This window comes from Myodes glareolus, chromosome 18 (genome assembly GCF_982192425.1).
Source record: "Myodes glareolus chromosome 18, mMyoGla1.1, whole genome shotgun sequence".
In the NCBI taxonomy this organism is placed as follows: domain Eukaryota; kingdom Metazoa; phylum Chordata; class Mammalia; order Rodentia; family Cricetidae; genus Myodes; species Myodes glareolus.
Window position 1 is genome coordinate 55913085 of NC_142043.1, and position 17757 is coordinate 55930841.

The 17757-nt window shown below is 46.2% G+C and overlaps 1 protein-coding gene across 4 annotated transcripts in view; it reads left to right on the forward strand.

Moving 5' to 3' along the window:
- The window catches only part of Fam13c (family with sequence similarity 13 member C), a 114421-nt gene that overhangs the window by 57845 nt on the left and 38819 nt on the right, over nt 1-17757 (forward strand). For all 4 annotated transcript variants that reach the window (XM_087898227.1, XM_087898226.1, XM_087898224.1 and 1 more), the window contains one exon: nt 14390-14537. In XM_087898227.1, coding sequence (XP_087754353.1) covers nt 14390-14537 — 148 coding nt within the window. The remainder of the gene's footprint in view (nt 1-14389; nt 14538-17757) is intronic.

The following is a 17757-nucleotide window of genomic DNA, read 5'->3' on the forward strand; positions in this document are numbered from 1 at the left end:
TGCCTGGTGTTGGGGCGAGCAAGCTTAAAATAGCATTTTTGAGAATGCTCACCACACCTTGAACCTTACCCAAGTCCAGATGTCTCTACTTTCCAGCTTTGCTTTGGGGTTATATAACCAGGGCTGTGATAACTAAAATTTGTACAGCTTTTTTTTTTCTTAATTGAATTTTAGCTGGATTCCCCTTTCCCTGCTTCCCACTGACCGGGTGTTTGCAACCTCAGACATAGTTGGGCTTACTATTTCATTCCCTAAGCATAATAAAATCTGATGTTTTCTTCATACACTTTGAGATATGGGAGCCATATTTTTCAATCTAAATAGCATCTCATTACACTGGATGTTAGGTAGCTAGCTTGTTCTAGAGTTCCTTTGAAATATGTAATTGAATTGTAATGTCAGAAATCAGTATGATACAATTAGAGTACCGTCTGCTTTGAATGCCTTGGCTTCAGACCCTGGTTTGAAATACTCATCTGGTTTCTCTTGTCCTCATGGAGTTGGAGCTGTGGGTGGTATGTGGTGCCTCTGATGAGGGTCATAGCAGAGAAACTAAGTAGACCTGATACTCAGATGCCCAGAAGAGAAAGGAACAGCTTTAGGCAGATGGTTAATTGAGCATTTTGAAGATATGTCTCTCTTCCCCCCCTTAGTTTTTTGGCCCCATAAAAGGCATTTAAATATTTAGGTGGTTTTCATTTTCCTTTCTTGAATAATAATAATATACATTGTTGCTATAATTATATTGATTATAATATATTATTATAATTATATTAACTATATTATATTAATAATAGATAATATTATATAATCTTGTTATAATTCATCATCATTATTATTAATATAGAATTTGATAGAAATCCATGCCTAAAAGTAAGCCAGGTGTCTGGTTAAGCCAATTTAAATGGCTAAATCCATGAGAAATATCATAAATATAACACAAACAGGAATGCAGAAGTCTATAATTTTTTGTGTGTGCAGACACAGCCTTCAGACTGCGCACAACTCACAGTGGAAACAGTTGGGAGTTTTAAGGAAATAGGCTATGAACCCGAATCAGCACACGCAGCTCTCCTCCCTTTATGCTGTATGTGATGCTGCAACAGATTGTTCTGATGCTCATGCTTGCAAGGGTGATGTGGGGAAGAGCTTCCCAGGCTCTGGGAGAAGCTGATTCTTGAGACTGGAGATGGCGGGACTACTGAAATGGTTTGAGCAGTTGCTGAAAGCTCTGCTTAAAAATCTGATCTCCTCCACCGCATCACGTCTGCAGACGGCATGAACGGTGCATGGCCTTGGACGCCTGAGCAGAGACCTGTGCCAACTGCAGGCTAAGGTGGTTCCATTGGGCCGGATGTAGGAACACAGGACATGAGTGCTCAGCGTGGTTTTGTTCTGGTCCATGGGGCCAGCTGTGTGTGCGGGCTCATGTTCTTCCAGGCAGGTTGTGCTGTGATGAAAATTTGGGACAAAAATTTGGGACATGGAAAGAGAATGTGGGGAAGTTAGAAGTGTGGGCAACAGAAGCAAGGTTAATACCTTGGTGTGAGGGATGGTGTGGACACACTCACTGCTGGAAACATCCTAGAGAGTGAAAATCTAAAATGTGTGTTAAACTTAACAGAACACTCAATTCTTTAATGAAAGAGCCCTTTTATATTTCTCTAAGTGATGGTCCTATGGTATACACACACACACACACACACACACACACACACGGAATATTGTTTTAATGAATGTAGGATGTACATATAGAAAAGTATTCCTAGGAGGTGGATGATCAGTCTCACTTTTCTCCATCAGTCTGGAGGGTCTCGTTTTCTACTTTGGATCTTTTGCTAGGATTCTGGTCTCTATTCTATGCTCTTCAGGTACCTCTGGGGCTGTGAATCAGCGCTCAAAGTCTGACTGTATGTCTGCCTTTCACCTGAGCTGTCTGGTTCCACCCCTTTAAGATACCCAGACTAGAAACCAGTGTGTTTCTCATTCATTTTCATCTTATGTCTGGGCTATTCCATAATGTCCATATTATGATCCCTGATCCAAAAAGCACTTTAAAGCCAGGATAAGGGAAAACAATGATTTTTCACCCTCTGTACCTCATAAATTCCACTTCTGATTCCAGTTGCCATGAAGAAACTAACAGGTTGATAAAGGAATCTAAGGTAGCTCCGCTTCACCAAGCAACCACACCATGTAGGGCTTTTGAGAGATGGTTAGCTGGTTCTAGAAGGAGAATACTCATGTACTATTGACAGGAGATGGCCCCTCTCTGTAGCGGTAGGTTAACTTCCTTGCTTAGCATGCTGCTTCAGGTGAAGAATACACAGAGCGGTGGTGAAGAGAGGGGACCAACCAACTAGCCACCCGGAGCAGCTGCGTCCACCCTGGTGACCCACTGGGTGGCAGATGTCACAGCTGTTGTCCAAACCCCAGACTGCACATCACAGAATATGAGCTAGTTTGCATTTGGGATCTGTCAGCCTGGACAGGACAGGGATGGGACATCTCACATTCAAGCAACAGCAGAATACCATTGTAATTTCAGGAACTCATCTATGTGATAAGATAAAGAGGAACATGAAACCAATACTCAATGATCTGATACCAATAGAAAGCTTAACTCTAAGCCTTTGTAATTGTGCGAAGCTGATATGTTTTTAAGTACTCACAAAAACATCAACATGAAATGTTACTCCTCCCTTCACGTAGCACTGTTACTGAGTCCCTGCTGACTTACGTTGGTTGTCGTAACTCAGCGTTATATGCCTTGTTTCTCCAGTATAAAGATACCTTAGTACTTGGATTTTGTTAAAAGCAGAGCAGTGGGACATTGGAGTACTGGTTTTGGTCTTTGCATGTGTCTATGCATGTGACATTGTGAGGAGGGCATGCATGTATGCCTACATGCATGTCTACAATGTATGTTAGAGGTGTTTTGGCACCAGGCCAGGCAGACCTGGAGAAGATGCACTTATCTCTTGATATCCGTCAGGGATTGGCTTCAGAGCCCTCCCCCCACCCCAGTTAAAAATTTACAGATTACCAACCCCTTGCATAAAATGGTGTGGTATTCATGAGCAACCTCCGCACAGCTCCTCGTGTGCCTTATATGTCACTAGATTGCTTATTACCTGATACAAGATACAGCTTGGGTAAATAATTGTTATCCTGCATTGTGAAAGTAATAACAGGTTCTGTGCAGCAAATATAGACAGCTTAAAAATTATATTGTTAACCTGTGGTGGGTTGAATTCATGGATGCAAAAAAAAAATTCGCAAATTTGGAAGACTGTCTTTACGGTTGGATTGAAATGTCTTTCTCCTTCCAAATTGCTTTAATTCTGAGAAAATAGCCTGTGAAAAACTTGGAGACTTCTGTGCTGGCTGAGAAGTGTTCCCTCTGTTAGAATACTCAGCTGCATTTTTCAGTTTAAAAGTGAACACCCAGCCTATCACATTGGGTCTTAGTTCAGTTTCTGTTGACGAATATTTTGAAGTACCAGAGATTCTTTTCACGTGACAAAAGGTCAACGATTTCAGGCTTTAATAACAACAGTATTTTATTGATGACATATCTGAGCATTTGGGACTGGGACGGGCTTCGTGCTTGGTTAGATCCTGGGATTAGAAACTCATTATGGAAATCCATCTCTGGGCTTCTTTTCCTATCCTGGCTTTAGCTTTTGGTCAGCACCTCCCTACTGACGTATTATTCTGATGTCCAGTCATCTCAGTACATATGAGTTTTCTATTACTACTTTTTTTTTCCTAGACAGGGTTTCTCTATGTAGCTCTGGCTGTCCTAGAGTTCGCTACGTAGACGAGGCTGGCCTCAAACTCAGAGATCTGCCTGCCTCTGCCTCCCCGAGTGCCACCACACCCAGTTAAGTTTTCTATTACTATTATTGGTGATTTACCAAGAGCGTAGTGGCTTCAAATACCCATTTATTAACCCCCATTGTGTGAAGCAGGGGGAGCTGCTCTGCTCAGGTTCTCACAAAAGAGAAATTAAGGCATTGGCCAGGCTGAGTTCTCATCTGGAGTAGGGGCCATGTGCAAGTTGCTTTAACTCAGCTTCCTGTCACAAGGCTGTCGTCTCTGCCCCTTCGCTGCTTGGGAGCTGGGTCTATTGTTTGGCTTCCTGAGTCTGCCACACTTGGCTCATGTGGCCCTTTCCATCCTCAAGTCAGCCGTAACACCTGACATTTGCCTATGCTCCCAATTCCTCCGATGAGGATATCTTTTGCCACCAGCTGGAAGATAGACTGCTCTTTAAAGTTCTTATTTGATTTGACTAGGCACACACAAATAATGGCTGTATCTTTGACCAGCTGAGTTAGATCTCAGTTACCTCTGGGGGGAAAAATCCCTTTATAGCAGTGCATAGATTAGTGTCTGCATGACCAGGGTACAGAGACCCTGGGGGTTATTTTTAGGGTCATGCCTGCCACATAGTGGAATTGTAGTCTTCTAAAACTAGGAAGTTCTACAAAGCCTTAACCTTCAGTCTCATTCATGATGGGGGCATTTGTCCTTTCTGAACTGTTCAGTATGACCTTGGGGGCTTGGAAGGAGCTGATTGGCTGGATGAGGCCCATGTTTGACACCGGGGATGCTGTTGGTAGAAGATAGATAATTGGATGCTGGTCTCTGGAAACACGAGTTCCTAGGTAATTTTCCTCTTGGCTGGACCACTGAAGGATGCCACCGGCTAATTTTTTTTTCTGTTTGGTTTTGAGTTTGAGGTGAAGTGACCTTGTTCCCCTACCAAGGGTTCTTCCTCAGTGTCCTGTGATCCATTTAATTTTAGCCACCTCTTGTTGCCAGTGTCAGCAGGGACTTCTTGTGGCCAGCGCTGTCATGGTGTGGACCCTGATTCTCATTCCCAGGTGAATGAGGCATACAGCAAGGAAACAGGGCTGCTTCTAGGCCTGGTGTTCCTCCCAGGCCTTCCGAGGCCACTCTTCATCCTGGCTGCTTATTTTCGGGGGAACAAGGTCTGGAGTCCTCACCTTCAAGGGAATCCTAAATGGCGTTGTAAGAAAAGGAAGCCGGTGACCACCGTCTTTTTATCCATCTGATATTGCCTTGGGGAAGCGGCTGACTCCTCCAATATTTACTTCCTCCTTATCAGCTGTCACACTTTCCCCACTCAGCTGTAGTGTGACCCCCTCCGCTCTCGCTCTTTGCTCCAGTGGGACATCTCCATCCTTTCCCTTGTTGTTCCGTTTTGTGTTTGCTCCTCTTTGGGCTACTGTCCCCCCACCCACTGTTTGGGGAAGACGAGAAGGGCTGTCCAGTTCCATAGCTGTGAGAGTCAGCCTGTGCTGCCGTTTCTGTTGCTTTGTGAGCAGAGGATAAATGTGGGAACAATGTGGGCCGTGGGTTTTCTATGAAGGAAAAGCATATGACTAACTTTTTCATTAATATAAATACATATACAAGTCCGTGTGTCCCAAGACCTTTTATTTTTCTAGGAGCTTTGCCTACTGGGAATTTTTCCCTAATGAGTAATTCTTTCAACAGTAGTGGTCGAGAGGTAAATGTATAACCAGCCCTGGCATTGTTACAGAGAGTGGAGTAGGGGCTGGATGAACAAATGAGTTCTGTCACTCAATGCCCAGGAGGCTCACAGGGACATGATTCATTACCTTAGAGCAGTGACTCTCAGTCTCCCTAATACTGTGACCTTTTCATACAGTTTCTCACAGTGTGGTGACCCTCCTCCCCAGCCATAAAGCTATTTTTGTTGCTACTTCATAACGTAACTTTGCTACTGCTATGAATTAGAATGTAAATACTGTGTGTGTTTTTCGATGATTTTAGGTGACCCCTGTGAAAGGGTCATTTGACCTTTAGAGGGGTTGCAACCCACGGGTTGAGAACCGCTGCCCAAGGACTTGGCTGTCCTTGCGCCTGCCCTCTTTATATGTCAGGACATTGCCTTTCTTAGTGATATGAAGCTCAAGCTTCAGGGCAAGAAGATGAGTTTTCTTATTTTCTAACAAAATATTAGTGTTTGAGGAAATACCTAATGGTTTCCAGTGTGACCTTTCACCCTTAATGACACAAGAGCTTCACTTATTTCATATGACTTCCGTCAGGGGAGTTGCTGGGTTCCAATATTCACTAGCATCTAGAATGCGGGTTCAGGTAGTGTCTTCAGAAATAAGAAAGGGCTGGAAGCTGGCATAGATGGATGGTTTGCTCACCGACACAGAATGCACCAAGGAAGGGATCATTGGGCTTCTCTAGTGCCCACTTCCTACTGAGTTTAGTCATTTTTAATGATTACGTTTATTTTGAGTGGTGTAATTGAATCTGTCTGCCATATGAGAGCCTCCTTGGAGCTCCCCTAGAGTTTTCGGAAGTTGTAAGTTGGTCTGGTGCCAGGGACTCTACCTGGATCCTCCTCTAGTGCAGTGTGTGCCCTTAGCCACTGAGCAAGCCATGGTCCCAGCTCACTGAGGTTAGTTTTCAAGATTTTTTAGACTGACGTAAAATGCTACTGAAATGGACACACACACACACACACACACACACTCACACACACTCACACACACTCAACACCCACACACTCTCACACACTCACACACACACTCACACCCCACCACCATATGAACAACAACATAGAATAACTGTCATCTGGTGAGAAACAGCCAATGTTGAAGGGCAAGGAGTGGGTTCTTCACAACACCCGTGCTTTTCAGCAAGGCCCCAAGGAAGGGTACTCTGTAAACAACACATGTAGTCTGCTCCATTTAGGGAAGGAAAAGCCTTAGCTAGAGCCCCTGACTCAGAATATGAGGTTATGAGATTGCCAAACAGCATTTTCCCTCATCTGCTTTGCTTGTTTGTACACTAAGGCCAGCAAGGCTTTCACCCTGAGATGAGCCGGTTTGGGGGCTTCCCGTTCCCAGGCTGAAGTCCTCTGGCTGGAAGGGAGTGCGGCTCTGTCACCGTGTGCTGTTGCTGTGTTGTTCCTGTTTTTCAAAAAGTGCTGACAGGATGCAGTCAAGATGTGGATACCTTGGTCAGCGTTCTGGCTTCCTGGTGTGAGTTGCTGCTGCTTAGACACCAAAATTCTGTTCCGGGGAAGTGGGAAGTGAGGGCTGGAGCATCCTGCACAGAGGGAAGCTAGACTCTGTGAGCAGAGGTGTGGCCTGACGCAAAGCATCCTGGGTTACAAGCATACAGTCCCCAGGGAGACTAGCTACAGCCCAGTGTCTCTACAGGGAGAGATAATTTGAGCTTCTCCTGAGAGTGGTGGTTCCCAAACTGTGGGTCGAGACCCCTTTGGGTGTTGAATGTCCCTTTCACAGGGGTTGCTTAAGACCATCAGAAAACACAATCCATAACAGTAGTGAAATTACAGTTATGAAGTACCAGCAAAAGTTATGTTATGGTTGGGGGTCACCACAAAATGAGAAACTGTGTTAAAGGGTCTCAGCAGTAGGAAGGTAGAGAACCATTGCTTTAGAGTCATCAGTATTGAAAGAAGCCCCATTTTGTTTGATGAGGACATTGAAAGTATATCCATAGCACACTGGGAGGTGACCTCTTGGTTTTACGCCCCTCGTATTGTATAGTCCTAGTGTGGAGGGGTACAGGTCCCAAGGAAGGCCAAGACTGGAAGACAGTGGGAGTGGCAGATTGCTGGGACAATGGCAGGGAAAAGGACTTCTCTCGGCTCAGTGGTGTTAAGCAGAGGACCAAGATACCATTTAGGGTGGGTCAGGGTCCCAGAAGATAGGGCATAGACCTTGGGTACATGTCTTGAGGTGATCTTGTACCAGACCTCCTAAATCAGAATAAAGATGGGTGAGATTTGGGGAAATGTATATATTCTGTAAGCTCCTCAGGGAGCTTTTAAATAAACTTGCAGTTTATTAACCAGAGCACTAGAAGGCCTTCAAATTAGATATTCAGAGTGTATACGCAGGTACCCTCTAAGTGACAGCTAAGGGCAAAAATAAATAAATAAATAAATAAAACCAGATAGGTAATGGCAATCTCTTTTTTTTTCTGGTTGACTCTGCCATACTGTGTGCTTGAAGCATGACAAATGGAGCCACAGTTCCAGCCCTTAGGGAGCCTGCCAGAAAGAGCCCACTAACAGGTAGACCACTGCCAAATTACAAGATACAGACAACTCAAAAGAGAGAAGATCCCTTTTGGCTCATGGTTTCAGAAGTCTGTGAACCTGGTGGGATAGCGTGGCAGGTAGGAAGAAAAGGGAGGGGAATTCTGGTTCTCATCTGGCTTGCTTTGTTGCCCCCTTTGCAGTGTATTCCCATAGGATGATGTCCTATAGGATCCCAGGGCCTGGGAGTGTCGGAGCAGGGAGCAGGTGAATGAACAGACGCAAAGGGAGGGTGTCTTGTGCTTGCTGATTGTGCGTGTGGAGTTGGGGGTTTATGTCTGCAATCATGCAAACTGAGGGAACTAGACGGTGAGTGGATGTGTGGGAACTGACCTGTGTGCTGGGTTTTCAGCAAGGTTCCTGCCCGCTCTGTTTCACAGCAGCGTAAGATCTACGTACACTTCCTGGAATCACAAAGGGACAGGAGGTGCCATAAAACCCCTTCCTAGAAACCAAATGTGAATGTTTCACATTCTCTAATTGCACACTCATGGATGAAGGCACCTTAAAATAGTTCTTATTATCCCTCCCACCCCATGTGGGTGGTCGCCATCTTAGCCCAACGGAAGAGGGACCTGCATGATTGCAGAGAAGGGAAAATGAGTATTCTCTAAAACAAGATGCGTGTTCTCTCTTGTGTGAAAAGAAGTTAGCCTGAGAAAACTGCGCCTAGGTTGTGCAGACCTCTCTCTAGCTCGCTTCTCACATGGCCTTGTGGAGAGGCATGGGTAATTGTCATTCCCAAGAGGATCACTACCCGCTGCTCAGTCTTCCTGCTGATTTTAGATGCCCTACAATGAGGACTTTGGAAGTAAACCCGGGAAAAACATGAGCAGGCTAGCCAGAGCCATTGTCTAGGATCTAGGGCTAGATCGAGGTAGCCTTTAGACCGCCCCTTCATTTTTCTTTGAAAGGGGAAGTGTGTCTTTGTGTGAAATGTCACTAAGTTGGGTGTGACTGATTACCAAAATGGTAGGGTTGTCCACCTTGGGCTTTCCTTTTCATTCTGGCATGGACTTAGGAAAAGAATGCCTGTTGTTATTTGTTGCCTTGTTGGCTGTCTTCTCACTGGGCTAGAAGCTCTAGAAGGAAGAAGCTGATGTCAGTCTCAGCCTTCACATGAGCCGAGCTCTTGCCTGAGCAGCCAAGCAGCCTGTGGCTAGCACATCTTCACAGACCCTGCCAATGCAGTATCCCCAGGCATCCCCGGGATAGCTCTACGATGCTTCATCCTGTTTGGATAGGCAAGATATTTCCCGTCATTCCCTGGGTAGACATGTAACACAGTTAAATCTCTGCACTGTCGCCCTGGGATCCCAAACCATTGGAGGATGTATTCCATACAGACCCATCCCACAGAGCGTGTCGGTCTGAGAAGGACTCTACTGAGGAGGGCTGTGTCCTGAAGTGACAAGGAACGGGATGGCCCATGGTGGTGGCAGATGGGCTGCTGAGATTCTTCCGTTCTACTTTCTTGTCTTTGGTCCCCAGCAGTAGTCTTTCCTTCTGCTTAGAGGCCTCCCTGTGCTTCTGATGTTCACCTCTTCCGTCTTGTTCCATTTTCTAGTCTTTTTCTTTGTGCTTGATTCTGTTTAGTGTCTCAGAGAGGAACAACCAAGTCATACATGTAGCTTTCCTGTGTGAAGAAAACCTTGCATGTGTGCTTCCTGATCATTTTCTTATGATTTCTGTTTCTATAATTCCCTCAGTTTGTGTTTTCTTTATTGTCTCTATTTCAGTTTTCAAGTCTTGGATAGTTTCTTTCATATGTTTTTTTTAACTCTTTGTTTCCTGTGAAAACAAAGGCATAACCTCTCCCCCAACACAACATATTTCCCATTCTGAACTTCCATTTTGAAGCCAGGACACCCTGGCTGTATCCAGCCTGTATGCAGGCTGGTTTAATCCAGCAATCACTTCTACAATCCAGTGTCTCTCAGTGGTTGTCATTCTGTGTTCCTTAGCATTTAAAACATTTAAAAATGAACGAAACCTCATATAAGGTCCAAACTTCCTGTCTTATAATATTTCCCATCCTCACGGGGCTTATCCTTTTTTATATTTTATTCTCTTTATTATTTTAAAATTATTTGTTGTTACTATGTTTTTATGACTGTCTATACCCATTTTCTACTGTACCTGTTTCAACGTTTTCTCGGTCTGGACTGCTTTACACAGCCTGCAGCCATGCATGCAATGATCTCTGATGCGTGAGCCAAAGCTTAAACTTTTAAGCCAGGGCTGGCTAGGCCCTCCCACTTGCACGTGGCCTGGTGACTGGCTCCGCCCCATACGGGTAGGTGAGAGAGAAGCCTCATGCCGGAGGCAGGGCCTAGAGCCTGTCTATCCACCCCAGTGCTCTACCTAGTCTCCTGCCACCAAGTAGTGTGCAACCCACTACTCACAAACCCCTCCAGAGACTCCTTTCTTATGTGGCATGTGGATAGTTGAGCCTCCACATTGGGTGCCATAACCGCTGACACTCCTGCAGTTTCTAGTTTATAACACATAGTCTGTCTTCTAAATAAGGTCTAGAAGCTTCTGAGTCTGATGTACCCCTGTATATTGATGTCCTGTGCTGTCTGTGTTAACTTGAGTCCTTGGTTCAGCTCCAGAACCAAATCTAGGTACCCACTTGTGCCAGGTTCTACAGCTCTGTCTTCAGTGTATGTACACGCTTGATTTTCTCTGTCCTCATTAGAAGGGGACTTCAAAGTCATCTAGAGTGAGGTTCCTGGTAGGCAGGTGCAGAAGTGAAACCCTGGGAGGTAGAGATGAGTCACGACCGGTACAGCCTGAGGTCTGTTCACATGGCCAGATCTCTTCCCTGCAGCTGGAGTTTGGGGACATTTCAGCCTGACCAGTGATGGAGTGACAGCCACCTACTGGCACTTCTACAAAGTGCTTTTCTTACCCTCCCTCAGTTTGCCTGGGAGCAGCCCTCACGGCAGGGGCCATAACTCATCACTGTTACTTTTGCCTCTTTTTACAGATGAAAAGATAAGGTTTGGAATAGCCAGGATATCTGCCCACAGTCAGGCAGGATAGAGAGCATGGTGTACATTCCCTGTGGTTTTCTGGGACCCTGAAAGCCATCTTCTGCTTTGCAAATTACACAAGAGCATATAGGCGTTTGAGCCAGGCTGCTGTCGCTATGTACCAAAAGGCTGAGAATGTGGGTCTTGTTCAAATGCTTGTCTAGTCGACAGGAAGTCCTGGGTCCTGTCCCTCCACCGCACTGGATGTAAAGCCAGGTATGGTGATACACACCTACCCACAGTCCCACAACCCTGGAAGCAAGGTCACAAAGATCAGAAATCGAAGATGATCCAAGGTGACAGAGTTCTAGGCCAGCCTGGGCTACATGAGGCCCTGTCGCTATTGAAAGACATGGACAGATCTGCCTCCTTTGACATAAAATTCTTTAAAAAGTAAGTGTAGAATATATTCAGTCTGAAAAACATGCCCTCTCAAGTACTTTTAAGCATACCATTCAAGCAACACTAAGTTCATTCTCATTGCTAAGCATCCTTGGTGTATGTGTATATATATCTTTATCATACAGAACTGAAGTTCTGAACGCATGAGCCATCTCCCTCCCTTCTCCAGCTGGTCCTGGGGAAGCGCTGCTCTGCTTCCTGTCTTTATGTTTTTTCTGCTCTCTTGCTGAGTAGAATCACACAGTATTCATTCTTCTGGAACTAGCTAACCTCACTGTTTGGTAGCCTGTGCCAGGCGGTATCTTCCCCTTGAATTTTGTGGAATGTTCTTTGGAAGTTCATCCATGTTTGGGGCATCCATGCGTCGGTTTGTGGACACTTGGGTTCTTGCACCTTACGTTAGATTCTGAAGGGTGCTGTTGCAAAGTACCACAGACCGGGTAGCTTAAATAGCAAAACCCCAGGAAATCCAAGGTTAAAGAGTCAGCAGTGTTAGTTTTTCCAGAGGCTGCGCTCCCTGACGTGTAGGTAGTTGCATTCAAATGGGACTCTCATAGAGCCTTCCATATATGACTGTCGCCATGGCCTCTGGCTTTTATGGGGACATCCGTCTTATTGAGTTGGGTTCTGATCCTTAAGGCCTCTTTAACTTTAGTTACATCTTTAAAGGCCCTATCCTTAAGTTTAGTCACACTGAGAACAGGGCTTCAATAGGGGAGCTTCAGAGGCAAAATTCAGCCCGTAACACCTCTCTAAGCCCTTGAAATGCCACAGATGTGGGTGTGTACAGCCCATCCAAGGATTCACTTTCATTTCTTTTGGGCACCTACCCAATGATGGAGTTGTGTTCTATGGTATTTGTATTCTTAGGCTCTTCAGGGGCCCACTATTTCCTGCAGTGACCCATCAGGTCACATCCATGCCATCGTCTAACTCTGCCGTTCAGTTCCATGCTCTTGAAGAGCCCACGCTGGTTTCCTGGTGGGGAGTTTCCTTGGAATCATCCTTGGTGTCCACCAGCTGATCGAACACCAATGACTAGATTCTTCTGGAAACCTGGCGCCTTTGTTTCTTTCTGCTTCTCTTCTCAGCAACCTTGAACTCTCGGTGGCGGACGTGTCCCAGAGGGAGAAGAGGGTTATAGAAGTCAGCTATTCTTAGGCTACGCTGCTTTGGCTGAGCTGTGGTTATTATGAGGGCTGACAGTGGTGTTCCTGTAAGTTCATGAGCATAGCTGTGCGTGGCGGGGGAGGGACCTGAGCTGCCTAGGTGCCCCCTGACTTCAAAATGCCCGAGGAAGTTTCAGACATCCCCCCGGGAGCAAGCGTCGTGGAGCGACACTGCTGTAGCCTCAGCTCAGTGGATGAAGGCATGGGGATGGAAGAGCTGGCACCCTAGAACGAAGAGAGTGAGGTGGGAGGAGATAACTGGGCTAGGTGTGCCTATGAGAGTGTATATAAGGCAAGGGTGTGACTCACTGGCACGGTGGGAAGGACTGGGGGTTGGTGTGTGTTTATTGGGCATGCTTGAAGGAGAGGAGAGTATGGGGGCAGTCAGAAGGTGGTGTATGTGTGGCACAGGAGGAAGAGTGGGGGGGTTATGTGAGTATGCGAGAGTGATAGGTAGAGTGTGTGTGTGGGGGTGTAGAATTGGATATATAAGTGGGGGTTGAGGTTGGGACAAAAAGGCATATGCAATGTGACCTAGGGCATTCGGGGGTTAGGGTCTATGTGTGTGTGTGTGGTGTTGGAAGCGAGGGTGTGGGAGGTTATGTGTGTGTAGGTATATGGGACAGGCAGGGGTGGAGCCGTGGAGTGGGGTGCTCCAGCGTGCGCCTGTGCGGCATCTGTGAGGGGGCGATTCGTGTGAGTACGCATATGTCAGAAGATTTGGGTAGAAGGACCCACTGCTCTGCTCCCCCTGGCTGTTCTGCCACAGCTGGAGGCAGGTGGGCGGAGTTGCTCCTTTGACTTGCTGAGCTGTGAGCTGTCCCACTGTGGGGTCTCCGTGGCCAGCCAGGACTCAGGCATGACTCATCTTCACCTGCTAGGGGAATCAATTTGCTGGGCTGCTGCATCATAGGTGCGTCAGTCTGCATGACTTGTTCTTCCTAAGAACCTGGGAGGATTTCAGATGCGACACGAAGGGGTAGGCGGGAAAGAATCAATCAGCTGCTCTCCCTCGAGTAGCTGAGTTAGGCAGAAGGGACCAGGGCTGTCTCCCTGGACTCTGATCTCCGGAGGAGGCGGGGCGCGGCATCCCCTGCAAGAGAAGTAACTTTAGAAGGCACATACAGCTGCCTGAGGGAGCCCAGAAGCCCCTCCTAGATGCGAGACAGCCTCTGCAGCTGTAACTCTTCGTGTGCTGCGGTCTGCCGCAGTCTGCGTCTTGGAGGGACGCTGGCTTTTATGAATGGTAGCCTGGGAGTGGCCTAATATCCGGCTCCTGATGTCAGTACAGTGAATGAAACCGTTGCTGAGCGTAAAGCCTCTCTCCACTTGGGAAGCAGACACCTACTGAGATTGGCTCTCCAGATGCAGTGTCTCTTGCTGACGACATCACAGGTCCCATGTGTCACAGATAAACCGTTTACGTTGGGATTTCAATGAGCCAGGAATTGAGGCTGCACGTGGACAAATGCGCAGCTCTGACTCAGGGACCAGCTCCTTTACCCGAAGCATCTGTGGTCAGCCGGAGACCCCTTTCCTGCCAGGCGCCGGGCAAAGGTGCTGGAGAGCCGCAGACCCAGCGCTGTGTGTCAGGCATCCACTTAGCTGGCTTCATGTTCTGCTTTTGTTGGCAGAATTCCTTGCTGAAACTCCAAGCCCTCGAATCTGGTCTGTGCTCTGCATTTCTGACGACCCAGGAAGAAGATGGTCAGGTGCACGGAGTTAAGGACCCAGCCCCAGCTGCCACGCAGAGCGTGCCTGCCGATGGCGTGGAATCTGCAGGTAAGAGGCAGAGTCTGGGGGCTGTCCCAGGCGGTACTCTGGAAACAGCTTAGCCTCCACCTGGTCTCCTGAGGGAAATGGTGCAGCATCAAAACCCAAGCCAAGGGGCTGGTGAGAGGGAACATGAGGATTTAGGATTAGCTGCGAGGCAGGCTTCACTCAACAGAGAGTTAGCTGAAAGCCCGGGTCACAACTTCTCGTCATTTTTTCTGGTTGTCCTGTGAGGAGCAGTGGCGTTCTTTTATATTACTGGATGTAGATGGTCTGTTCTCTCTTAAAACTTCGAGTGCTTTTGAGGTACGGAGAGCCAGGGGACTCTGCACTCTCCTCTGGTAGGATGATCATTAAATAGAAAATGCAGCGGTAAGTGTTCAGCTCTCGGCTCATTCTGATCACTTGTTCTTGCTACTTCTGTGTTTTTATTTTAAAAAGTCTCAAAATGTGTCTGATTGTGTTTGTGCGTTTGTGGGGGGGGGGGGGGCGGGAGGGGGCAGGGGTTCTAGTTTTAAACGCAGGGATGGCTGATTGGCTAACCCAGAAAAGGCAGATTAATTCTCTCAGGAGGAATTTAGAGAGGAGGGAAAGACCAATTTACCTGAGTAGAAATGAAGAGGGGGAAGCTTATCCTTTCTGCAAATAGGCTAGAGGCTCACGGACAGCAACCTGGATGCCGGACAGGAAAGGACTTAGGTGAGCTAGCTGCAGGAGAGGCCCCTAATCTCCAGGAGCTGGAGGAGGAGATTGAAAATGGCAATTTGATTCAGAAGCTCGAACGGCAGTCCTCAACACACTTCCGTTTAAGAACATCTCCTGTGGTCAAAGCAAGCCGGATGGATAGTTGTCTACCGTGTTGGAATTCATTTTGATAACAGCGGCTGCAGGAGCCGTTAAGGGTAGCTATTCCTGTTATTTATATACCTGTGATGTGGACACTGTCTATGCATTTTGTGATAAAAACCTACTGAAGTGAACCGTGAAATTATACTCTTTGGCGTGAGGACCCGAGGCCTAGTGGGACACAGCTGGCAAGTGGCCAAAGACTTCCCTGTGGCCGCATGTCATTGACAAATGGTGGTCTTCTTGGCTGGTAGGTAAGCTCCCCTCCTGTATTGGTCACTGTGTCTGGGTCAAATACAGGTAGAATGGGGTAGGGGCCCAATCAGTGTTTTTTTTTTAAATTTATTTATTTATTTTTTACATACCAATCCTAGTTCCACCTCTATCCTCTCCTCCCCCTCCCCCTCCATCCTCTCCTCAGAGAGGGGAAGGCATCCCCTGGGAAGTCCACTAAGTCTGTCCCATTGCCTCACTGAGGCCGCACCAAGCCTCTCCCCCTTCCCTAGGCTGAGCAAAAGACAAGAGTCAGTTCATGCAGCTCCAGTCAGTGTCTTAAGTCAGACTGTTACAGTGTGCCTCCTCTTCCTCAACCCTGTATTTTGTCCCTCCCAAGACAAATAGCGTGCATGACATACACAGAAGTCTCAAGCAAAATCTAAGTTAGCCTTTGAGTTGTCTAAGATTTGCTTTAGCTGTCCAAGTATATAGCATAGAGTCTTTGATATTTATTGTGCATTGGAGAGAGATGATTTCTTTTTTGGTGTTTTATGATGATTTTTCAGTTTTGGATATCAAGATTATTTTGCATTGTGGGTTGGTTGACTGGAGTTTTGAACAAGCCTTAAAACTCCCTTGTGAAATGTAAATAAATTCTGAACTTACTTAGGGGCTGCTGGCAGAGAGGCCTTCTGTGTTCAGTGGTAAGTGGCAGGAAAAGGCTCTGAGACAGAGCTTGTGGTTTCCATACTGGGTTTTTGTTTGGTTTTGTTTTGTTTATTTTTTTTTTAAATGCAGAAAATGTGGAAGTAGTCGGAGCGCTGCCAGGTAACTGGACTCTGAGAACCATAGAGAGCTCGGTGTCTTCATGGACCCCGAGAGGGTCTCCATCTAGCTGAGGAACTATCAAGACGACAGGAATTTGTAAAATGCTTTCATGTATGCAGAGTGTAGTTTGGTCTCACACACTTCCAAGTCACACGTTCACTGGAAGCCCATACATTTTGTGACTCACAGGTTCCTGTTTAGAACAGCAGTCTGGTTTTTGCTAATTAAAATGTAATTACATACTTTTGTTTCCATTCTTTCCTTCTTCCACCTCCTCCCCCTTAAATTCCTGGCCTCCTCATCTCTGTTATAACTCCCCGCCCCTCCCCCACAACTGGCGGAGTCTATTTAGTATAGCTAGGGTGTATATTATTTCAGGGCTGACATTTTGGTATTGGAGAAACCAATTAGGATGCTCCTCTCTGGGGGAAGGACTAACTTTTCTTGCCCTCAATAGCCTACAGTTGCCTCTAGCTCTTTGTCTAGGGTGGGGCCCTGTAAGATTTCTCCCCTTCCATGTCCATAGATTGATGAGCAGTTCTTAATTGGTAGCAAGTGTCTATATGAATTTCTGGGGTTATTTTTGAATATTTTGGAACTTTCGGTATGTGTGTGTGTGTGTGTGTGTGTGTGTGTACCTGTGAATGAGCACACGTGTGTGCATGCACTTATGTTTAAGTCTCTGGTGAAAAGAGGACTGCGTAAAATCATAAATGGCCAACCACAAGTCCATAAAAGGTTATATTCACTTAAATTTAATTTTCTTAAAGTCTTACCCTCTAACCCATGCTTGGTATTAATATGAGAAGAATAAAATCTACCCAGTAATTTTTTTTTAGCAATTTCTAGATATAATTTGCCACCAGTGACAACTAATGGTAAAATTCACAAGTGTATATTGATGTCACTATAAAAAGTGACATTACTTTAGACTTATTAGTACATGACTTACGTTATTTAAATTTCACAGCACCTATTTTGATGGTCTGGGTGAAATAGCTCCTTGTCTGGTGGTTCAAATAGCAGTCTTTAACTTGATAGATGGGTTGTGGGTTGTAAAATTCCTACTAACTGGCCTTTAATTGATTGATGGGTTGTGGGTTGTAAAATTCCTACTAACTGGCCTTTAATTGATTGATGGGTTGTGGGTTGTAAAATTCCTACTCACCCAGTTAGATGCTTGAAATGGTTCCCTGTTCTGGGAAGCTAGTTTCATACTGCACCTGCCACAAGAAGGGATTTCCCACTGTCCTGTAGGCACAGTGTGTTCTCAAGAGCACCATAACCACCAGCAAGATTTTTCCTCATGGAGGTTTGCAGGCTTTGCCTTAGACCAATG